The sequence below is a fragment of the Anopheles gambiae genome, chromosome 2, assembly GCF_943734735.2.
Source record: "Anopheles gambiae chromosome 2, idAnoGambNW_F1_1, whole genome shotgun sequence".
Taxonomy (NCBI): Eukaryota; Metazoa; Arthropoda; class Insecta; order Diptera; family Culicidae; genus Anopheles; species Anopheles gambiae.
The window spans coordinates 68,439,979-68,465,711 of record NC_064601.1 but is presented as its reverse complement, the minus strand read 5'-3'; the positions used below and the strand labels follow the sequence as shown (position 1 = coordinate 68,465,711).

The 25,733-nt window shown below is 36.0% G+C and overlaps 3 protein-coding genes across 4 annotated transcripts in view; 1 reads left to right on the top strand and 2 right to left on the bottom strand.

The window, feature by feature from the left end:
• LOC1275135 (G-protein coupled receptor dmsr-1) overlaps positions 1 to 25,733 on the bottom strand; it is a 65,413-nt gene that overhangs the window by 16,958 nt on the left and 22,722 nt on the right. Inside the window, exons 2-3 of one of the 2 annotated variants that reach the window (XM_061640839.1) lie at positions 23,240 to 23,265; positions 16,391 to 16,435 (exon numbers count right to left, since the gene is read on the bottom strand). The gene's annotated coding sequence lies outside the window, so the exon portion shown is untranslated. The remainder of the gene's footprint in view (positions 1 to 16,390; positions 16,436 to 23,239; positions 23,266 to 25,733) is intronic. The other variant, XM_314364.4, reaches the window with a different exon arrangement.
• LOC4576427 (uncharacterized) lies at positions 7,033 to 10,329 on the bottom strand. Its single transcript, XM_001688516.2, has 2 exons — positions 8,460 to 10,329; positions 7,033 to 7,992 (listed from the first exon to the last, which is right to left on the bottom strand). Exon 1 carries the CDS (start codon positions 10,077 to 10,079, stop codon positions 8,520 to 8,522), a length of 1,560 nt encoding a protein of 519 aa, XP_001688568.2. The 5' UTR covers positions 10,080 to 10,329; the 3' UTR covers positions 7,033 to 7,992; positions 8,460 to 8,519.
• On the top strand, positions 20,460 to 22,824 carry LOC5667346 (chitotriosidase-1). The gene is made up of 7 exons (XM_001688515.2): positions 20,460 to 20,549; positions 21,088 to 21,243; positions 21,330 to 21,427; positions 21,596 to 21,703; positions 21,838 to 21,956; positions 22,086 to 22,197; positions 22,303 to 22,824. The coding sequence occupies exons 1-7, from the start codon at positions 20,492 to 20,494 to the stop codon at positions 22,738 to 22,740; spliced, it is 1,089 nt and encodes a 362-aa protein (XP_001688567.2). The 5' UTR covers positions 20,460 to 20,491; the 3' UTR covers positions 22,741 to 22,824.

The window sequence follows — 25,733 nt, the reverse complement described above, 5'->3', positions numbered from 1 at the left end:
TACCGACCATTGTGAAGAGATGTGTTTAGCAAACCCTCATTAGACGGATTGATAAACCGCCATCATCGTTAAATCTATTACAGTAAAGCATAAAGTGCTACCAATTCAACGATATCAACTACCTGCAATGTTGATGGGAATCGTTTCATTCACATAAAAGTTTAATGATAAGTGCCCGTGCCCAGCTTTTCGAGTACGTATCAAATTACCTAAATACTTATATCTATACACGTTTCACGCTGATATCGTGTTTGATTCAATGGAGCAAGCTGTAAAATTAAAAAGTTAATAAACAGTATTAAAGCATGGATTTTGATTTTGAAAACTCTCAAAATTGGAATATGCTTAAGGCATGCAATTGTTGCTTTTTATATAAGATAATCTTCAGATATTTGCGTAACTATAAAATGGTCAATATTTTTTTTATTCACTCTGGATTATTCTTTTCACATACATCATACAAGAAATTATATTATTTACCACCTTTTAATATTTTCATTGCTCTGATTAATGTTCCAACTAAAATTAGGTAATTCTTTAGTAATAATTGTTTCCATCTACAAATAATACCATGTATTTTGGACCATTAGCCGTTCGCCTGAGGAAGCTACTTACCTACTTACTTATTCTGCGCTACAACCGCTTTGCGGTCTTGTCCTGATTTAGGAATGTCCGAAACCGCTCACGGTCTCGCGCCTTCGTCTGTCAATACTCTGCACGATAGTTTAGGCATCGTCGTTTTATCGACTCCTTCATTGGCCATTCACACAAACGGGACCAAGAATCCTTTTGAGCATCTTCCTCTCCAACGCAGCTAAGAGGGTTTCGTGAGATTTGGCCTGTGTCCATGTCTCAGAGGTGTATGTGATTAGCGGTACTGTATAAGTGCTATATAGTGCCAGCTTCGTCCGTCGCGAATGGTTCTTTGAGGTGAACTGATTTCTCAAGCTGTAGAAAAACTGATTGGCAGCCAACATTCTTGCGTAGCTTAGCTTCCATGCTATTGTCGTTGCTGACCTTTGGCCCAAGATGGGTTAATTGTAGGACGACTTCAAAAGTGCGTTCACCTATCTGTACGTCACGCCTATGTAAGTTTGAATTTGTTGTTGGTACGGTCGTTGATTTTGCCACCATTGGTTTGAATTTGCCTTGTTTATAAGCAATCCAAGGTTTTCTGTCACCTGCCAGACCAGCGTATGCCAGGATCTGGGTTGACTTATAAAAGATGATTCGCGAAGTCTCGACCCGCGAGTCGCGGATGGCCCTCTCTAACTCCAAGTTGAATAGGAGACAAGCAAGCCCGTCCCCCTGGCCCAGACCCTTGGTGGTAACAAAAGTTCCTGAGAGTTTTCCATCCACCTTCACCTGGCAAGTGACGTTGGTTATAGTCATTCTAACTAGCCTTATCAGTTTGGCCGGGATTCCAAAAAAGCTCATAGCGTCATACAGTTTTTCCCTGGCTATGCTATCATATGCGACTTTGAAGACAATGAAGAGATGGTATGTGTCGTTTCTGTATTCAGCCATCTTCTCCGCATGGTGAAGATCTGATCAGTGGCTGATTTTCCGTGTCGGAATCCTCTTTGATAGTGTCCCATTATCTCTTCATCGTGCAGGACTAGATGATCCTGAAGGATCAGGGAGAATATTTTATAGGCGATATTCAACACCGTAATACCCTTGTAGTTGTTGCAGTTCAACCTGTCTCCCTACTAGTATATGGGGTATATGACGACGAGATTCCAATCACAAGGTACCGATTAGCCATCCTACATCTCAGTAACAATTTGATGAATCTCGTTTTTTAATCGTGCACCTCCATTCTTGACCAGTTCAGCTGCAATTCCGTCGATTTCGGGTGCCTTGTTATTTTTCAGCCGGATTGTTTTTTGTGTTTCCTCTATGCTATGTGGCACTACCATGAAACTATCTGCTAGTGGAGCCTCTAGTTGTTCGTTGAAATGGTCGTTTAGTAGTTCATTAAAGTACAGAGCCCACCGCGATAGGACCTCTGGCTGATTACTAACCAGTTATCCATCCTTGTTGCGAGAGCCTGAGGAAGCACTCCTCCCGAAAGAATCAGTAGTGAATACTATGAAGCTGAAAATAGTTATAGTACCAGAACTACAATATAACATATACCTCAGAGACATGGAAACAGTCCAAATCTGACGTATCCCTCTGAGTCAATTTAGAGAGGAAGATGCTTCTAAATTTTGCTCCTCGTATGTGAGGAAGGATAATCAAGGAACCGGTTCAACGATAAGCTATACGATGTTAATACTGTCGTGCAACGTATTTAGCTCGTCAGACTCCGGTGAGCTGGTCATATTATACTCGCAGAACCGTACGATTATGCTCGTAATGTCCTTTTGGGCCGTTAAAAGGCCACAGCGTGAGGTAGGCCCAAGTTGAAATGACCAGATGGCGTGGAAGCATTCGCGATTAAGGCCAGGATAACGTTCAGATAGGCGAACGCTTGAGATTGGCAGCTTCACACACGTAGCAGATATAGATAGCACAACAATTGTAGAGCCAAATAAATAACTAATAATTTTCGAAGGTAAATTACATACAATCGGTATAAAAAATATTCGTCTAGTTGAATAGTTTACCGGAAAAAGGCGAATTATGGCCGCAATACGTATGGGGCGATAAAAATAATGATGAGGTTTGATAAAGGGACCATCAATACACACGTACTGCTAAAACATAAGCATTTAAATAGTGCAATAGTAACCAAAATACATAAAAAACTAAAAAAAAGTCGTTTGATGGGCGCGCAAAAAGTATTCGTCCATCTAGCTTTTTAATTAGTTACGCTGGACAAACACTACGTAGAAGTGAATTAAATTTATTATTACTAATCTGCTGGTGACTTTCTCCTAAAATAATGCATTTCTGTTCTTTCAATTGCACTTTAAGCGGTCAGAGAGGCACTAAAGGCGGGGGAGTTAATTGATTGGAGCATGATAGCGAAAATCGTATCTTTAACTTATGCATAACCTATCCTATCCATTTTCGAAAGTTACAAAATGTGTGGGAGGCGTCGTTCCTTCATTTGATCAGAGTTTGGCCATTTTTCTGACACTAATTGTGTGACAAACTGCCATGTAAGCAGCCATCCTTGACGGTTAATCTAATGAAAGAAGCGGTTTAATGTCCAAGAAATCAAATATTACTTAGTAATCAGTACATTTTGTGATGGCCAATAAGATCAGGAAAAGAGATTGGTCACATTTGGTTGATGGGTCATGCTGCATTTCATCGTAGCTGGTCATGCTTGAATGAGTGAGTTGTTACAAAAATGTTTTGTTTGAATAATACCATACACAGACAGTGGCCAAATCTGTTAAGGTGCATCAAAAAATTCAGGAATTTATTTCAAATTAGGCTCTACTAACATATTAAAAAATGTTTATATCGCTAAGGTCATACGGCCGACGTCTACCATAGCGAAATCAGTCTACTTAGATGCAGCAGCCAAATCTCGTGTAACGGTAGCACCATGATGTCATGATACTTGGACTCAGTGAGGAAAGGTGAGCTAGAAAAATGGTTCAAAATTATAGGAGACGAGGTGAGGAAACATATTAATGCAGTTTTTAAGTACTTTGAGTCCCAGTTCTGAGAAATTTTACTTAAAATGTATCACATGTTTCAAGAAAAGTCGAGCTGGAGAACATACAGGGCATTGTCATTTGCCCGAAACGCCAAACCAGCTGATGAAAATGATTTAGTAGACTCGCAGTGGGGGATTACATACAGTCAGTCCACAGGGTTTGATAAAGGGACCATCAACACACATGTTTTCCTAAAATTAAGCATTACAATAGTTCAACAATAATTAAATTAATTAAAAAACAAAAAAAAAGTCATTTGATTGGTGCGCAAAAAGTCGTCTATCAGACATTTGGCGTAATATGCGTATAAAAATAAAGGTTATGGAATCAAAAACTGTCCTGATCTTGTTTCTTATGACTATTGGTGACTACTTGCATAACGCAAGAACTCATTGGAACCTTTAAAAAGGCGTATTTTTGACCCACTCATCCTACAAGACATGTTCCAATTATTCTCTGGTAGAAATATCACCGACAAACCGACGTGACACTGGCGTTACAAAAGTGTCCCACACGAAAGTACTGTCATTTACCAGTGAGGCGATCACTTCTGTCAAAGTAAGCTCTGTTCACTGCTGCTTCGATGTAAACAACTTTTCTAAATACCAATTGCGAAGGAAGTGTGAGAGGCAAGATTTTGTGAGAATTATTGGACAAAACACCCAGGAAAATCATTTTATAAGTTTCCAAATCAATGCAAAAGGTGTGAGAAGTACATAAAACAATACGCATTGGAATTTGCGAAGAAAAACAAAAATGGGATTTTAGCAGTTTCTTCTCTGTGTCAGTGTAGTAAGCGAATCATTATAGAGATGGCGCTAGTGTTTAACGTATTTTCATTTGAAATAAGGAGACAACTTTTGAAGCTCATTTTGTTCGAAGTGTCACGTCGGTTTGTCGGTGGAAATATTGCATTTCCGGACTGCGTGTCTAAGTTCCATTGAAAAAATGGCAACTGATATCATATTGAGAGTCTACTAAATCATTTTCATCAGCTGGTTTGGCGTTTCGGGCAAATGACAATGCCCTGTATGTTCTCCAGCTCGACTTTTCTTGAAACATGTGATACATTTTAAGTAAAATTTCTCAGAACTGGGACTCAAAGTACTTAAAAACTGCATTAATATGTTTCCTCACCTCGTCTCCTATAATTTTGAACCATTTTTCTAGCTCACCTTTCCTCACTGAGTCCAAGTATCATGACATCATGGTGCTACCGTTACACGAGATTTGGCTGCTGCATCTAAGTAGACTGATTTCGCTATGGTAGACGTCGGCCGTATGACCTTAGCGATATAAACATTTTTTAATATGTTAGTAGAGCCTAATTTGAAATAAATTCCTGAATTTTTTGATGCACCTTAACAGATTTGGCCACTGTCTGTGTATGGTATTATTCAAACAAAACATTTTTGTAACAACTCACTCATTCAAGCATGACCAGCTACGATGAAATGCAGCATGACCCATCAACCAAATGTGACCAATCTCTTTTCCTGATCTTATTGGCCATCACAAAATGTACTGATTACTAAGTAATATTTGATTTCTTGGACTTTAAACCGCTTCTTTCATTAGATTAACCGTCAAGGATGGCTGCTTACATGGCAGTTTGTCACACAATTAGTGTCAGAAAAATGGCCAAACTCTGATCAAGTGAAGGAACGACGCCTCCCACACATTTTGTAACTTTCGAAAATGGGTAGGATAGGTTATGCATAAGTTAAAGATACGATTTTCGCCATCATGCTCCAATCATTTAACTCCCCCGCCTTTAGTGCCTCTCTGACCGCTTAAAGTGCAATTGAAACAACAGAAATGCATTATTTTAGGAGAAAGTCACCAGCAGATTGGTAATAATAAATTTAATTCACTTCTACATAGTGTTTGTCCAGCGTAACTAATTAAAAAGCTAGATGGAAGAATACTTTTTGCGCGCCCATCAAATGACTTTTTTTTTTAGTTTTTTATGTATTTTGGTTGCTATTGCACTCTTTAAATGCTTATGTTTTAGCAGTACGTGTGTATTATTGATGGTCCCTTTATCAAACCTCAACATTATTTTTATCGCCCCATACGTATTGCGGCCATAATTCGCCTTTTTCCGGTAAATTATTCAACTAGACGAATACTTTTTGGACTAACTGTACATGCTTCTTCTTCTTTTGGCTCAACAACCGTTGTCGGTCAAGGCCTGGCTGCACTTTTGGGTTTAGCTTTCAGTAACTTATTGATTATCCCCATAGCAGGATAGTTAGTCCTACGAATGGCGGCACGGTCCATTTGGGGATTGAACCCATGACGGGCATGTTGTTAAGTCGCACGAGATGACGACTGTACCACGAGACCGGCTTTGTATATATTGTATTGGCGTTGTATCTAGGCAACAGCAACTATCGTTCCTCTTCGACCGAGTTTGGGAAAGTGGCTAATTATAATCTCCCTGACCTTCAACACAAATTTTTCGGTTAGTATAACAGCGAAATTTTGCAATAAAGAGCGCCAAATATCGCTTGCGCAATAAGGATAACGCAAGATTATTTAATTTATTCACAGTCACAGGAAATTTAATGGAATGTCAGGGTTAAATTAAAACTCATTGAATCTAAAACGGGCCCAATCTCAACAATCGACAAGTTATTACCCATACATGATAAAATTGTCCTTGTGATAAACTGCAATGGCATTTTAATAATTGCAGGGAGGAATTAGTTTTCTAAGTTGAATAAAATAGGTACATATTTAATATAGGAAGAAATAGGTCTGTATAGGTAATTATACTTCAAATTTTTTAACGAGCCAAAGAGGGTACATCCAATGTCTGTCTGTGAAAAATGACCAAACAACAGAACTCAAGTAGCCTAAACAAAAAACGAACAGCACTGAGCAACGTATTCGATAAAATTCTGTTACAAAATGCATTTTGAGCTTTTCTCTGATTGTACTTATTACTTTTATCTGAAGTTTGCAAGAAAGCCATTATTTAGGTAATTTGTGAGTAGGCAGAACCGTTCAACGCTCATCTCCTATCGATGGAAACTTACAAGAATGAGCAACAAATGAACCAGAAGTCCGCAGATAGGACCCATGATGATCTTAACCCCAATTGATGTTGCGTACCGGCACAACCTTGAAGATTTGTTGCCATCAACATACCGGGTAAAATATTTGTTAGGATGAGTTGCTTGACGATCGACCAATCAACCTGCCGACGTCAGAAACATTTTTAACCCTTGTAAATGACGACCACCGTAGAAAAGCACAACGCTGGATGATAGGAAAACAACATTAAGTGAGTCTGCTATTAGCTTGTTATCCTTGACTAAACTTTATGATGAGTAGTAGTAAGGAAATGTGTTTATTTTTCTTTCCAATTTCTCTACATACGATACAGAAGCAACAGAAAGAATACAATTGCCATCAGTAATGACTTGTAAGCATTTTATTACACATAGCAAATCAAACATGAATTTTTTTTAACCATTTTCATCAATCTTAGCTTACTTAATTGTTCGATGCCATTTTCTGTATTTTTGTGTTAAATCAAAATAGGATCCTACTTTTGATTTATTGTGGTATCATATATTTCCTTTTCAAATGTAATAGTAGTATGACACTTCACAACAATTTGCATTTCTCTGATCACAAATCGTGCATTTAAATTGAAAATTTTGTGAACACACGCAGCCTGCATTGAAAAATAGACGGTAAACAAAATTAGGGCTTTTTATATGTGTCTCTTTTGAATCCTTATTTCTATTATTAAAATCAGTTTTATCATGTATCAAAAGTATTAACGTCAAAAAGAATATGAAATACAATTGTTCTTACTTTATGCTATATTTTCTGCAGCATTCTCGAAATTATTATTCTTATCTGCCTTAGGATCAAACTTTCTTTTTGAAAGTTTTACTTACTTTACTATTAAAAATCCTTCCTCTTAGTGTTACATCCCTAAAACCGTCTAGTTTTATACATTTTTTTTAATCATGATTAAAACTCAAACATGAAAAAAATCCAATAAATCTCTTTTTTTTTAATGTGATCGACTCATTATTTTCTCTCTTCTTATGATGTTTAGTTTGATTGGTTCCTTTATTAGAATGAAATGTATCATGCCAGACAGAAAAACAGTTCTGTTTAAAAAAAACTGTTTTTTTTTTAGTTTGATAACTTCAATTTTTAACAGTGTTGTTAAACGAATGTATAGCTCATTTATGATCAAATATTGCAGCAAATAGTGCATAATACAGTTTGCACTGTATTATTTTGCACCATTCAATGAAAGATATCGCATGAACAATCGACTAAAGAATAACGACTAAAATCCTTATAAATTTCCACAATATACTAAAATTACGTTATGATCCTGAAAAAAAAGAACAAATTAATCCATTAGAAGTTGAGCTCAAAATCATACCGAATTTCTTAAACAACAAATGATGTAATTAATCTGATCCATCTGCAATACAAATTTATCTAACTTAAAAAGGTGGTATTTAAAAAGGCAAGCAAAAAAAAACTACTGATAAATATTATATAAAACAAAACGTTTAATATTCAACCGACGATTAAATGTCAAATCAACCAATCGTTATTGTGTCGCAGTAAATAAATATTTATTGTATTGAGTCAATAAATGTTATAGGATATGAGAAAACAAAACAATTGGATAAAACCAATTTTATAAACTAGCTTACTGAAGCTCTACGACAAAAAAGGAAATTATAAATTGCACCATATGTACAAAAACATGAAGAAATATTCAGTCAAACCAATAATGTATGTGTTTATCGTTTTATCCTATCACACATAATTAAAACAAAATAATCTTACCTCATTCGCTGGCCAATCGCTGGCAAAATCGATGATTTATTCGCACAACGAAACGGGTAATTAATCGGAGAAACTATCACTCCAATAGGTGGACGTCAAAGGTGCTACGCACTTGAACAGATCTCTGCCGCTACTGGCAGCCGACGGCTCGGATTTTTTCTTCTTTTCCGCAGTTGCCGAACCTTGTGGGCTGATCAATTTGGATTTCTCAGCATCCGAAGATTTTGGCGTGTATCTAGACCGCTGCTCGATGCGTTGTTCACGCTCCTTTCGCTTTTCCTCCCGAATTTTATCCGCTTTTTTGTGGCGCTCGATGTGATTCGATAGCGCCTTTTCCGTTCTGAAGAAAAGAGCACAGCGGTCGCAATCGAACCGATCGCCGGGATGTGTTTTCAAGTGCTGTTTAAGAGCAAGCTGACTGGGAAGTACCTCGTCACATTTGGGGCACGGATTGTCTCCCCGCTTTCGTCGTTTAGGTGTCACTTCTGCTTCCTCGCCTGAACTGGAGCTGTCTTCCGGTGCTTCTATGTACACAATGTTTGTCAGGCTAGATGTTTTTGGATACTTAGGAGGCCTACCCGGACCACGTTTCACTGCAAACTTTGGCGTACTAACGACCATGTTCTTGGGCTTGCGTCCCGGTCTACCTCTGCCGGGAGGACGGCCGACCCTTCGTTTCGGAGTGCGTTTACGTTTGTTGGGTGGCGAAAAGCTGTCATCCGATGTGGCCGGTTCCGATTCTACCTCCGATTGTGACACCTTATATTCGTCATCATCGACTGGTTCTTCGTCGTCTTTATCCGAGTCGGACATCGGGCAATTAACCACAATTACTTCGCTTTGTCGGCGACTTTTGTTGGTACTTCTCTTCAAATTCTTCCTCAGTTCTTTATCTGACGCTTCACATCGGTTCTTGAATTCGTTCACGATACGCACCTGTCCCAGACATTGTTCACATATTTTGTGCGGCAGATGATCCCGTGCCGTGATACGAATGTTAGTGCAAACCTTCATTATGATATCGCTCACACGGACAGGCCCATCGAATTGGAAAATATCTGACAGCTCTTCGGTCCCCATACACACCCGGCACATATCCAGGGCGATGGTGGATTTTTCTTCACGCGAAACGTTTGCTGTGGTGTCCAACTTTTCCTTAGGCTCGCTTTTCAAAATCTCGATAGTGATCTTCTTATCATCCTCGGCATCGGACAGTTCTTGATGCGTCTGTTTAACTTTTGACGGTTTAGCACCGGTTGCATCGTCAACTTCTTCCAGTGGTTCTACATTATCTTCTTCCACTTGGTCACCTTCATCTTCTTCCAAATGCTCTGCATCTTCGGCGCCCTTTTCCAACGTTTCTGTAATGATTTCCTCAGTCTCCACCGCGTCACCTTGAGATTGGTCTAACGTTTCTTCTTCCTCTTCATGCTCCACTTCTTCACTGAAATCTTCCTTGCCTTCAGCATCATGCAATTTATCCACCTTTATCACCTCTCTTTCACTTTCGGCGTGAGCGCTATCTTCTTTATTAGCGTTGGCGGTCGAGTCTGAATTCTCGACGCTGCCGTTAGAATTGTTGTACATGTTGAATTTTGCGTTTTTGTAGCGAATGTACATCAAAAACAGACGCGTTTACTAACAAACGCAGTAAGAAAACTCGAAGCAGACGATATCAATACGGCTTAACAAACAGTTTTGTTAAAGTTTCTTGAGCAAAACTTCACTTTCGCACCTGCAACGACGCAATAACACAATATTTGAAGCACTTTTCGTAGAAAGTAAAGGAAAATTTATGCCGCGCTTCTTTCCCGACAAAGTTCACTTTTGTTTCAACACCGCCATATTGAAAAATGCGTCAAATTTGCAGACTGACATAACAACACGCATGCGCGTTATCCGGAGGCCACGAATAATCGGGTACTGTCAGTTTCGTCTATTCGAGCAGTTATTTACGGGGTTTTCAAACTTTAAAAAATGAACGTTAGGAAACTGCAACTAAAACTTTGCAATTTCACTTACCAACTCATTCCAACGAAATTATCACAATACTGAATTAAAATGCTTAGCTTACATAAAGTCAAAATTATCTATCAAAAGTATATTACGTTTAGAATCTAAACCGTAAATAATATATTTCTTATTGAGCATGTTTAACATTTCTCGGATGGTTGGATAATTTCATTAACACAACAATTGTTTTTGCATTTCAATTGGTTTGGGACATATGCAAAGTTATTGTTTTTTTTTTGCTTTGTACGGCCGTGTAACATATTGAATTATTATTTAATCACCAGGGATTTATCAATACTGTGTCTGTAATGTCTACGACAAAAAAATACACGTTGTACTACATCCGCATGTCTGGATAGTTTTTGCACTTTTATCCCTTAATATATTTTGATTAAAAATTCGAACCGACTTGAAATTCATGGAAATCCTGGATATGTTTTATACGGACATCACTCGAGGCGCAAACTCAAAAAGTTTACGCTTGATTTGTATAGGAGAGCGTAAACTTTTTGTCAAAAGATTATAGAGTTGTATGGCTGAAATTCAGTTTACGCCAAAGTTTACGCTTCGTGTGACGTCCGTATTACACTAGAGAATGTTAAAAATCATTTTAAAAAACATTATTATTCGACTTGTACCCCTTAAACCTACAACTGCCTACATGGGTAGGCCCATATATTTTGTATAGAAGATTGAAGATTGCTTTGGGTAAAAAATAAGATGCTTTACTTTGATTAATGTAAAGGTTATGGATTTTTTCTACACAGAATATCTTTTCTTCCTCTTATTCTTCTTCTATTTGGCGTAAAGCCCAACGCGAACATGTGGACCCCTATATGTACAGGCTTTCGAGACTCAATTCATAACCACTTAATCATAGTCAATCCATGCTACGGGGCAACGGTCCATTCTAGGCTTGAACCCATGACGGGCATTTTATTGAGTCAATCGAGTTGACGACTGTAGCATGGGACCATCCCTTTCACAGATTTTATTTTCTGTAAAGTTTAAAATAAACAAATGTAGAAAAGCATATGTGGGCCGGTCTGGTGGTACAGTCGTCAACTAGTACGACGTAACAACATGCCCGTCACGGGTTCAAGTCCCGAATAGACCGTGGACTGACGTAGGACTGACTATCCTGCTATGGTAACAATAAGTCACTGAAAGCCAAGCTCACTTCACTAAAGGGTACAGGCAATCCTTGACCGACAGCGGTTGTTGTGCCAAAGAAGAAGAAAAGCATGTGTAGGGAACCCAAATGTCCATCATACGAGATGTTTTATGTTCTATTTTGATTACTTCATTATGCGCACTACAAGAGTTTCTCATTATGCTATTATTTTTATTTTGGTAAAGAATTGTTTTACACAGCATATTTATAAAATGTTTTTTAAGAAATTTTTGAATTAAAGCTTCTCGGTTGTTTGAATCTCTAGAACTTTTGGCTTGTAGCTCTTGTGCAATGGAATGGATTTTTTTGTCCAATACATTCAACATAATTCCAACGAAAACCTGAAACATTTTTCTTGTGGAAAATTAAATAATCATAAGTTATTATACCCACTTTGAAATGGTATCTTTTAATACCAACTTTGATTAAAAGATACCAAACATAATTTTTTTTTTGAAAAGGTATCAGCATTCTTCTGGATTGCTTATGATTTCATAAGCTAAGTCGCTACTAAAGACCATCAAGCTACAAACATTTTCCATGAAGCAATGATTCTTCATCTATTTGGCGTAACGTCCTGCGCGGACATGCCGGCCTATACAAGCTTTCGAGACTTAATTCATAACCACACAGCCGGATAGTCAATCCTTGCTACGGGGAGACGGTCTATTAAAGGTTTGAACCCACGACGGGCATGTTTTGAGTCGTACGAGTTGATGACTGTACCACGGGACCGCCCCCCAAATTTTTATTTTACACAAATTTAGCATCTCTGTGATTACGCTTTTTTCTATTTTATGGAAAATCAATCTAACACTATCAAGTTGACTAGGCAGTCTGTCGACTACAATTTATAAAATTAAACCATTTTAACTTGGAACTTTCCTAATATTAACTTCTATTTTTTAATCAGACCTGTGAAAGCAGAACAAAAATATAATTATTCTGTGTATTATTCAATGTACCTTTCTACCATCTATTAAAATTATTTTAAAAGGCTAAAATTGTTTTGTTTATCATTAAGGATCATCAACTCATAGCCCTATTTTAAATAGAAGAAACTTTCATACGATTGAAATTTTAAATTTATATTTTCTCATAAAATCAATCTTCAAATGTTCGCCGATTGGCTAAAGGTACCGTTAAAATGATCCACAACAACTTCTTCTAACTAGGAGCGACTGTAAGAGTTTTACCCCAAGTACCAACAACAAAATCCAAATTTGTAACATATTGGAAAAGAAAAAATACAATCATGTAAATCCAAATTATTTAAAAGAGTAAGCAACAAAAGGAGTGAACAATCGAAAATCTGTGAATTAGTTATATTATCAATTATCAATAAGGTTGTGCATCATAAGATGTCTGGAGGTTTCATACGATATTTTCTCTTCTAATTAATACAATTAAACTCATAAATCAAATTAACAAACTAAACTAAATTTATCAAGAGAGTATCAGATTGGAATGTTGTTGAAACTCTCATAAATACTTGCAACCCTACAATAACATATGGTTGTTAATATGGATATGAAATCAGTGCAAGCATAGGTCGATTTTTTATTCAATAGCAACGGCTACCACCGTACGGTAAAGACTTCTGCAAAGGTATTGTTGTAAACTGCAGTGCTCATTATTGAAAAAAATCAGATTTTTTTAGAAAAAAAAATTAAATCCTATTTTATATTTAGGTACATTTTTTCTTTTTTCGTTTAGGATTTTTTTTCTCGATACACATTGAATATGCTATAAACATTGAGTGCAAAATGATCAGATATATTTTAGTTGAGTGGGTGAACAGAGTGATAGCATTCGTTTAGATGCCGGATACAAGATGCTAAAAACATGTTTTAGCTTTTGGTCATAAATAGTCGCCGAACGGTTTTACCTGGAAATATGCAAGGTATGCTATTGGGACAACGGCAACAACCGAATGGCTCTAGATTTCATCATGAACGATGTGCAGAATTTTTATAGCCTACAACCGTGCGAAACCAAATGCCTCTCGAAAGATATTTTTGAGGGCGGTGTATTCAAGCGTTGAAACAAGTCAACGATTCAACGTCTGTGGTTATAGTGTGTGAGACAGATGTGTGACTAGTACCATCTCATCGACCAGATAAAATACCTTGTTATTCCTAAAAAATACATTCGTTTGGAGAATATTCAATGTTGCACAAATAACACTTGGAATTGCTAATTTTACGTAACAATTCAATTATTTCATTCTTTAAGAACTAAATATCACTTATGTCTATTGCACATTCTAGATCATTCATTTCAACAAAACAATAATATTCATTATTTGCTTTCATAACAGAAAAATTGAAATTTACTGATAATCATAAATATTGTTTCGTTTATAAAACTATCTGGACATTACTATGTGATCGTTATTTCCGCTTCATTGAGCTTATGGCAGGTAAGGGAAGCTCGTTCAATTCGAGATTTGAGCGCATGGTGTGTATGTTGTGAAGTCCATCGATTTGATTGACTATATTACGGTGCTTATATTTAAACTCTTTGCAACTACTTTTGGCAAATAAAATATGTTTTAAATATTTGTTTGTTATTGTTGTGCCACACCTTACATTTTTTAATACAAACCAGTATTTCATTTATATGACAATATGGTTATTATTTTCATTAAACTGAAAAACTAATCCCAGTAAAACTGATAACACATTTTTTTAAAACATATGACTCGTTGATATCATACTAAATTACTAGTCGACTTTTTAGTTACTGAAGTTTGGAAGGCTTTGCACCAGCTTTGAGGAATAAATGCCCTGCTTCGCTTATTGAATAGTAAGCGACAGGGGTGATTAAATTTGCATGCTCCATTAATCCTTCTAACAATTTGCTTCAAAAGCATTACTTACCCATGTTAATCTACTGCATCCCGAGTAACCAGTAAGTTTTGCTATCTTGGTACACAGTTCACCATAGTGTGATAGAAATTTACCAAAAAAAAACTCCTACTTATGCGAATCTAGCAGTATTTAATCCAATAATTTTGAGTCTAAACCAAAGCTCCTTATCTACGAAAGCCAAAAGTAATGGAACCAAACATTAATAATCATTAAGTGATGTATATTTGACACTCTGGGAAACACTTTAAATGTTCACTCCTCTCAACATCAAAACAACTAGTTCAGCTCTACCTTTGAACAGTATCTCAGCGGTGTCTTTGACACGGGATAACACGCATGAGTATGGCACTCTTGTGGTTTTGTGCAAAACTTGCCCCTCCTATACGTAACGCTGAGTAAACCTTAAATCTTACCTAAAGTGATTTAATAACTGCAAATTAGTCATTTCTGGTGGAGGCAATTGACAGTGCTATATTCCGGACGGACGTTGCGAATACCATCAATGGAATGTTGTGAATTATTCAGAAAAACCACAACCCGGTGGCAAACATTGTATCAAGGTTTGCTTACTTAAGGACCGCAACACCCGTCATGGGTTAACCGTATCGCGTCTTCTGCCATCTATGGTGTGCATCCTTGCAAAAGTAAACGTAAAGTCCAATTACTTCTCCCATAGTCTGTAACTTCTCCTTGATGAAATTGGGACTGAGGCGAAAGTGTTTCATCCATCAAGACACATTACGATGAAAGGGCAGACTGATATGTAACCAATATAAACAACGCTCGTATTTTGTCCAAACTTTTCGTTAAAAAAAGTTAAAATTACTTTCAAACTTCAATTATTAAATTTAAGGTAGCATTAAGCTGGGGGTTGAAAAACAATATTTTCAAATTATTTTTGGTTTTATTTGTGTTGTAGAAATGCATTAAAAAATCTTCATCCTTTTTATCGCATCACCAATGCGATTGAGTCATTCTTAAAAAAAAAGCTTGTGATGGTTTTCGTCACGTGATAGGAAATTATGGGTGTATAATTCAATGTATCAATGTACCTTTAAATACTGCTTTATGCTCTAAATGTCCTAATATTCTGTATATTGTGTGTATTTCATTTATTATTATATTATAAGTTATATAACAAAAATTATAAGTAATTTGTCTTTACCTTTAAGATAAAACCATTTTTAATAACAACATGGCATTATAAATCTAAATTCATAAGCAAAATTTTTCACTATACCAGATTTGTTTTTCAGCTTTACAGTCTGAATTCGTGCTACTCAATAGCAAATTTCTGATAGCAGAAGATAACTGATTGAATATTTATGAAACTCACGATTTCATCAGCTGATAGTGCACGAAGTTCACTTACACAGAGTACAAGTAATTCATTTGTAAATTTTAATGAAGCGGTATAATGCTCAATGAACTGGAATTTATGCATTGCATTGTGCGAAACTTTTACAGCAATGAACTATCATATGACCTCATTAAAAACAAGTGCATTATTTTTAATGACGGTTGGTTTTTGGGATTCCATTCGAATTCCATTAATCAAATAAAAAAGATGTAATTATAAATACAATTCAACGATTCACTGATTTCCCATAAAAATTAAGATGAGAAAGCTGCCAATTATTGTGTGTTGGTAATTGCATCATATAATGTAATGGAAAATCCCTTAATAATTTCAATTAATATAGCATATTACTAACTACTCATCTGAAGAAACGGTATGCAAATATGATTTAAAGGCTCAACAATCTATTAATTTATGAGCAAATATTCATGATGGCATCTATGTCTATGAATTCTTGTAATTGTTTTATCTCATCTGATGATTCGTTTAGATATGTTTTATGCATACATACCTTTCAACATTCAATGTTACATTCATCATATTTGAAGGAGTTGCCCTGTAAGAAAGTTTGTCGGAGCAAAACAATTTTGATGATATTAATGAACCAAATAAACTACTGCCTAAGTACATCGAAACCATTGAAACACCATTGCTAAACGTCCAACACCGGTTGCCTGTGGGAAAAGGTTCCGTAATTTTGTGTTCATTCAATCTGGGATATAAGGATACATAGAATATAACAATTATATACGGGGTATCGTGGGCTGATTGGTACATTCAAGAAGAGGGACAGATATTTTATCCAATAACTGAGAATTTCAAGAGGCAAGTCATCATGCAATTGAAATGGTGTACGACGAGGCAGTGGGACACACGAATTATCACATTGAAATGTATGAAATTTTGTTGATTTCGAAAGTTACAACATAGTAAAGGTAGTTAGTAAAAGAAAACATTACGAATAATTATTAGCACAGCTTAATTAGTAATTAGTAAAACATCAACACACATATCAGCTACGGTACACATACTGTCTCATAAACTTACTATTTTCATCACGTTTTCGCACTTGGCTCGCACCAACAGAATACGTTCGAATTTTTCCATCATTTACATTCTGCAAGTTACACAGTTACTAATCATTACACGAAAGAACCTACGCTTTGAAAGCCAGCATACACCTGTAACACGTGGAGCAGTGGTCGCACCCAGTTCCTGACACACATCAATTTACACTGCTATGCTCCGATATCTTAGTAAAAGGCACAATGATCAAACTTTTACCACCCAATTACAAAGTTCAGCCATGGTTTCTCCAAAGTTGAACACACAGCTAAGGTTATGAAACGAATGTAGGGTTATTGGTGTTTTTTGTTTGTATAGGATACTTTGTCAAATCGCACGATCCCTTTTTTATGTGTGCCCGTTCTGGCTTCATTGGCTTCATTGGCAGCATTAAAGCTCCTTGAACGTTCTTTAGGCACAGCCTCCCTGAGCGGCGGTTATATATTGAAGCTATATGGAATTTTAGTTTAAATAAATCAATCATTATATCTCTTGATCGCTAGCTCAAACAATTTATCTTGGGGAATTAGTATATTTCAGCAAGCATATTTATAAGTTTAAAGAATGCAATAACTATTCGTTTGAATCCGTACTTTAAAGAACAGATCATGTTAGCGTTGACCAGCTAGAGATTTTATTGGGGCCGTTTTTTCGACATATTTTTTTTAGATTTCGGTCCTATAGGACAGGTCAGCATCGAATCCCAACCGTACCGTATCGATCAGTTTCGGAACACAAGATAGGCCGGCATAGTCGTCGTAGGTTATTACAAAAACAAGAAGAACAAAACTGTATTGGAGTGACATCATATGTATCACTTTTACAAGAAAAGCATAGCTAGTAAGTATGTTGTATGTTTTTGATTTGTTTTATCACTATTTAGGATTTTCTCCTGCTTCACATGTTTATGAATAATACTTTTTTTTAGAATAATACACCATGAATACTGTTAAAAATAGTCTGTCTGGTTCAAAATTATTTAAAAAATAATGTTAAACATACAACTTTTGTCACATATATATCGCAAATGCTAGATCAGTTTCTACAGTGTATCACACTATAACTACAACACCGCATTTCCGTGATTGTGATTTGAGGAAAAATGTTATAGAAAATATTTTTTTTACATGTATTGTATTGTGATTTTTATAACTACCGTTGCATTTGTTCGCACATGCTTCCAAAGTGCAATGGACAATAATAACACATACATTCTATAACATAAGAATGTGGGGGAAAGCATATCCGAACGAAAAGATTATATATCCTCTTGATAGTTACTGCTTGTTATGTTTTTGAGCGCTCCATACAGCATTAGGGGACAGGTGTTCATCGACCTCAGTGAAAATTAGAATGAATCTGTCGGATATCATGTACATTTGAGAATGAAACGATGCAGTCATGGACCAAAAACACTCATACAGCGGGTGACAACCCGGCCATATTAGACCGCAACCGTAGAGCAAGCACACGAATCGTATTCTATAATCCACTTGCTTAATATATTATAATTAATTTATTTAAGTATCTCTATTGCTAGCAACTGTTGAATGTTGTCAAATAATTAGAATTTATAATTAGATAATGAAAAGGATAATTAGATTGAAGCCTAAAGACATATATTAGCGTTTTGTGGATGTGACTATCTATGGCATACTCATGGCAGTCACGTATCATGCCTATCATCAACCGCTGGATCTAGACAAATTTATTAGAAGTTTGATAGATTTAGCAAATTATTGTCTAAAATTCAAACCACTTTAAAGTTGCATTACACACTTTTTTTTAATATTGCTGGCAGCCTGCCAACTTACCGCCAACGAATTGATATATAAAATCAAAAAATAAAAAAAAACTACATCAAATGTATAAAAATGGATCTTTGAGAATGTGCATGTACCAAGTTATTGATCTTGTTCTAAGCCGTAGGATTTTTTTTACATGTGCAACAGGACACAATGCTTTTAATTCGTTTTTTTTTTCGAACACGGGTTTAGGAAAGAAGCAAAATGTAATCAATATTTCATAGATGTATATCACGTTGCCAATTAGCGTGTTTCCATGCACTCGTAGTCAGCCAGATAATCTCTATGTCATAATCGATTACCAAAGATCTATTCTTATGAAAAGACCTATCTTATCGTTTATATTATTCCTTTTATAGAGGCTTTGAAAGTATTTCAAAATTGAAACGATTTTATTGGTCTATTGACAAACGTTTCAATAAGTAAATTGCCGATGGGTTTTATCTTTTTTTACTCATTACCAATTGAACAGCTGAGAGAACCTTTTCCGAAAATTGATTACAGTCGCTTAGGAAAAAGCTTACTTTTACAACAACAAAAAAAGCTCAAAAATGGTATCACTGTGCCAGTCTCATGGGTGACGTTTACTTTTACTTTGTAAACAACTGATTCCGCTTCGACTTTCAGCCTCACCACAGGGTTATAAGCCCCTTTCAAGCAGTCGACTCAGTTCGATTTGGAAGTACATTTTTCTATTCAAAAAAAAGAAAAACATTTATTTGTCCAGACTACCAATAACTTAATTAGTAGAAAAACATAACAACACGCATGGTTTAGTTTATAACGCTTAAATATTAGTTGATTTTTTTTTTCTTCAATTTGCTTAATCAAAACTGCACAATCATCACCTGGACTTAAACAAAAAATAATAGTTGAGGTTTAAACAATAACTAAGATAACAACAAGGGACATGGAAATCACATATACATCTATTTATATATTAAAATCATGAGGCTGTCGTAAGTGCTCAGGAAAAAGATATTACCAAAAGATTACCAGAAAAAGATCCGTAGTTAAATAATTACAAAAATATTTGAACAAAAAACAAGATAAAAGTCTTAACAGACTTTCATCGTTCTTGGGTATTTTTTTCGCTTGCAGAAAAGGGTTACTTATACTAACTACAGCAGAAAATTTGCCAGCTGAAAAGTTTTTAAAGTGGTAAAACACTACTTGTAAAAAACGGAAGCAACATTCTGGCATTTCCATGTTTTAGATGGCTCGTGGTTCGTCTGGTTTTTATGGTTTGGTCATAATTTTGCTGTTTCTTTTACAGATATTCTATATAAAAGCAGGGATACAAATGTAAATTTCAAAGGGAAATGCTTTTTTATGTTCCATTTGAGCATGTGAGAGGCATACGATGAAATATTTCTTTGGGTTTCAGTTGTTCCTGTTTTTTTCGGCTTATACATGTGTATAGCTAGATGTTTATAATGTATTTAACCTCTCACTGCATTATATAGGGCATATCTGCCATAAATGATGACATTTTTCTATCAAATTTGTCTAATGTTGATAATTTCATTTACCAAAAAAAAGTCTCAAGAGTGTCGTGTTCATTCAACAAACAATGAACAGACTGTGTCAATAAAGATGGAAAGATTGCTGCATCGTCCGGTAGGAAAGCTAGATGATGCCATCACATGCTTGAAAGAATTTCTCGCCCATAAATCTGTGTGATGAGCGTTAGTCGTTTGAAGCCTCTCAAAGAATACGGACAAATACTACTGGCAGTAAAAATGTGGTGCAGCGTTGTATTCCTAGTTTTGATTAGCATTACAATAGGTGCAACAAAAAGTGAGTGTATTCAAGTATTCATCAAGTTGGTTAATGCTTTATTCGTCAAACCATTGAGAAGTTCAAATTAAGCAACAATTCAATGATAGTTAAAAGGTTTACAGACAAATATAAATAGTACTGATTTGAAGGGACAATTCAGTTTAATTGGCAGCAAAATAATGATGATCCCAAGTGTTAGTTGTATGCTCCATAATATGGCTAAATAATAGCATGAATAGACACAGGTGATTTTCATATAACAAGATCTAGAGGTATTTTCTGTAATTGTCGAACGGTGCAAACGTCGTGGGATATGATAATGGGAGCAAAACTAAAATGTTCGAGAAGATTAGTACTAATGAGCCCATTAAATGTTTAATGACAGGCGAGCGATGGGATCAAGAGAGCATAAGATGATTATTAAGAGATGTCCAGATGATTGGCGTTAGACGTGCCAGTCGATGCTGATTAGCATCAATTTATCAGACGCCGTGACTGGCACACGGTAAAGAAATTATGTTATTGCTGGCTTTTGTTTTACCTTACATCTTTACAGATATCGTATGCTATTACGACAGCCGAGCAGCAAACTACGTGTCGGCAACGTTTCCCAAAAACATCAGTTCAACAAGTTGCACTCATTACGTCTACGATGGGGTTGGTGTAACGGCCCAAGGCGATCTTCGCATATTGAGCAACTACGACACAGCATGTAATATCGAGCTTTAAACGACACACTCAGAAGTATCCCACTCGTTTATTCTTCCTTATACTGATTTCTTCCTCATTTGTCTCTAGCTGGATTTGACGAGTTTCAGAACATACGCAGGATCAAAAATGTAAAACTGTACGTGCTGCTGAGTTCAGATCGTGATGGTGGCAAAAACTTGACCAACGTAATGTATTGCAATTGCTGTATTAAATTTAAGCACGTGTATTCCATTTCGTCATGCATGAACCAGCATCCCTCATGAATGGGCGAACAGAGAAGAGCAGAGGTGTACATAAATCTGACAAAAAACTTTTTCATTTGTTTATTTCCTGCTCACCTCCCACCAACGCAGGCTATTGCAGGACGGAGCGAAAAGTTAGTGAACAGTGTCGCTATTTTTTTGGAACAGTACAACTTCGATGGCGTGGAAATAGACAGACGTAACATTGATTTCGATAAGGTATAGGAGGCCAGTTTGGGCGGCGTGCTGAAAGAGCGCCGATCTTGTCTTGTCTTATAGGGATGTGGGAGAAGTATCAAAACACCCACCCAATGTAATCTAATTTGGTGCGCCATCTTTTCATTTTTTTCCAGAGTGCTTTGGCAAGGTTTGTCAACAGGCTACGTTCGAGATTGTACATGATTAACAAGCAACTGTCCGTGTCCGTTTCGGCGCAATTCGCTGATGCGTACGATATCACTTCGCTAAGCTTGTAAGTAGCTTTGGTGCGTAACGGAGATGATCCGACTAAATGCCAATTGGAACGAACAAAACATGTTTCAACAAAATCTTACGAGAAATAAAACAGCTGACAAAACAAATGTTCTTTACCCTGGTGTAGGTATGCTGATATGATAAATCTTCATGCTTATAATTTCACGACCAACACTGCTAATACTGTCGCAAATTTGGCACCATTATTCTCGAGTACACCAAACAACGTTATCAGTGTGGTAAGTATTCAATGTTTTAAATATTTAAAGTCAGTATTATATATTTTGTTTTTAATTTTCATGGTTCATTTGCTCCATTTGAACCACTAATCATTTTTAACCCAGAACTCAACGGTAACATCTTGGCTAGCGGCTGGTGCTCGCCGGAATAAAGTGAACCTCGTGGTAGCCACTTTCGGTCGCACATACGTCCTGGCAAGCGAGGATCAGCGTGCGGTGGGCGCTCGGAGCACTGGACCTGGCGAGGCAGGTTTCAATACAAAACGCCCCGGACTTATCGCTCGTTACGAATTTTGCAATATGGCTGGTGAATACAATTCCGCTAGCGATAGCGTTACGGCTACAACCTATTACTTCAAGGGAAAAAGTTGGATTGGAATCGAAACGGAGGACACGTTAGTGCAGAAGTTCACCTATGTACTCGATAGCTCACTGGGCGGTGTAGCAATCTTTACACTTGACCTGGATGACACGAGCAACGCGTGTGGTAACGGAGCCTATCGCGTATCTGATCTAGCCTATCAGTACTTTGGATCGGAATAGCAGGCAAACATCTAAATTGTTTAGCAACTGGATCGTAGGCTGACTCGTGCAATAAATGTCTCCTTAGAAGTCTCATTCATTCAAGCGTGTGTAAATAAGGCAGTTTTATTATGAAACTAGATTGCGCCTTTTGTACTAATGACCCACCCGGGTGCTTATTGCTTTTAAAATTAACCTCAAACTACTATCAATGAGTGTGCGTGGTTTAGCAGCACTTGATTTAATTGGGAATCACTTGATAATCATTTTATCCACGCACGACGAAGTAGTTGATTCACTGTTTCATTCAGGTAAGTGCATTGTTGATACTTCATAATGAAAACAACTAAAACAATCTGGAAAAGGGTTATTTACAATATTTACAAATATATGTGCTTAAGAGATAAATATTTACATTGCATTAAATCTTATTTTGTTTATTTACAATAGTTTTTCAGAAGGTGAATAAATTGTCCGTTAAAGCAAGCGAAAAAATAATGAATAAATCTTTAATACTTACATTTTCTATTCAGAACCTCGGAGAATCTGAAAAATAAAGATATAAAAGTAGTTAGTCAAAATGTACGGTAATGCACTGCTACTGCTATTGACTTCCTTCGGACACACACATAAGCGAAGCATTCATCTTCTCGTTAGTTTGAAGCATCTGAATTTCAAGTGGTCATTTCCCTCTCGACCATGGTAACGATTGTGTGGATCTTGTCACAGCATAGCAACAGCATCTAAAGGAATTTTCCTCCGATAAAAATATTGTTGCGGAAAAGGGTATAGGAAATAAAATCTGAATACCAATCAACATATTCAGTATTATCTGAACACTATCCTTAACCTTGTGACGTTATTGCACTTTTTATGTACTGTCATGTACAGCAGTTTGCTTGATGTATTGTCAACATGAGAACGATTTACAACGATGATGATTATGCTACCTGATCTGGACGCATAACATATGTAAGCATGGATTACGCCTTCGCCGTATGCCTACGCCGCAGGCTCTGGGCACTGGGGTTTGTCGTGAATGCAATGTATATAATTTTATATACAGCAAACTGCTGTCAAACCCCTTTCCATGGTATGATCATGCCATAATGTTTATTTTCGAAGAAGTGTGTAATACGATGTTTTGCCAGTTCCGACACTCAATTTATCAATGTGTTAAGAGAAGCGTTGCCTTTAAGTGAGAGTGCTGATGCTTAATGTTGCTTTACGCACCTTTCATAGGGGCTAGATTAGGAAGGTTTTGCTTTCATATTTTGGACATAAAACGATGATGAAACAACATGCAGCAGGTGTCTTAAATTCTTTTCGTGGAATGATGGAAAGCTGTTAGATTGCGATTCGTTGAATTCGTTTATTGTATAAAATATAATCAGGATAAGCTTCTTGTCACTTTCGTTATAGTTTTTTGCTTTTGCATTTCGCTTTTTTTGTTTATTTACATGGGCATCGCGAATCAATGCTCTAGGTAAATAATCTTCTCCAACTTAAATGCATCAAACAATTGTATTTGTTATTTATATAATTAATTGAAAAATTATTATTATATCAGTCATATCATGTAAAAACAAAACCATTATATTGAAATCCAATAAACTAATCATTAAACATGTCCCAATCTTTTAAGATTTAGCACTATACTATGTTACAGTACGCTTAAATTCAATAAATCTGCTTCAAAGCTTCAATTTGTATTAAATGTTATACAGTAGGGAAGATTACAACAATCACAAAATGTTGCATTTTATTTGGACATACACTTTTCTCTTTATACTTATAGAATGTTTTTTTATAATACATCTACAAACTTTTAGTACACTGTATGTTGTACACTGCAAACATCCCATGATTTCACAGATCTATGTTTGTGGCAAACACATACACAGTATTGCCACGGTACAGTGCGTTCTCTCCTTTATTTTAACTGAATAGCTCTGCTCGCTGTTCTTCATTTGCTTGTAACGTAACGTATAACATATGTGTATCGTATGTGTTTTCTGCGTATGAAAGTATTCCTTATTATGTGTGAATAATTCATAAGAACTTGGTCAATTGTGTAAAATGTCGTTTTTAATATGTGTTTAAACTAAATACGTATCATTGTTTGTTAATCCAAACTTTTGCCGTGATAACAGCCTAAATTGTCTAGATTCTTCATATAGCTAGAGAGAAAATTTATGCAACGCGATGGTTCTTAATGATTGAATGTATAGAAGAACTTATGTGCAGCTAATAAGAATCTGTGAAACTCTGAAGCTGTAATGTATGTATAGTGCTTTACAAATTATTTTGTAAGGAAACAAATATGCACGTTTTTATTCTGTTGTTACTCAAAAATGTATCAATTCAATTTTTTAACCCTACTTCAAATTGTAAACCCATAAAGGGTTTAGTAAAAAGACATGATTTATAGCATCTTTTGAAAAAAAAAATGTCAAAGTCCGTAAATAATCCTAGTGATACAATGTTGTATATTTTTATTGAGCTCCTTAATTATGGAGAAACGTCATAAATACAGACCCTTATTAATAGAAGGGTTAATGATGTTGTCCATTCAAGACATCAAACCAAATCATTCGGGAATTATAATGGGATTTCAATGTCATATGTATACATTAATATGTTTCACATATTGATTCGCAATATGGTTCTTTATGAAGTCTCGGGACATGTAAAGGATATAATTAAAAACTTAATTTAACCAAATTATTGTACATCTTCTTACCTATTCAAATTTGACTTTTTTTTGTTTTATTTGCCCATTAATTGCATCGCCCATAAAGTTCACACATAAAACTACATACACTATTTTTATACCATTTTTTTACCAGCATTTACAGAAAAATATTAAATATAGAAGTTTCAATCCATTAAAGATCAGATTTTTTAACTAACTGGTCGTACTGGGTTTATGAGATGTTGGCATGGTGGAACATTTTTTAATTAATTTGCTCGTATACGATATAGATTTCAAAGAAGGCAATGATAAAGATATA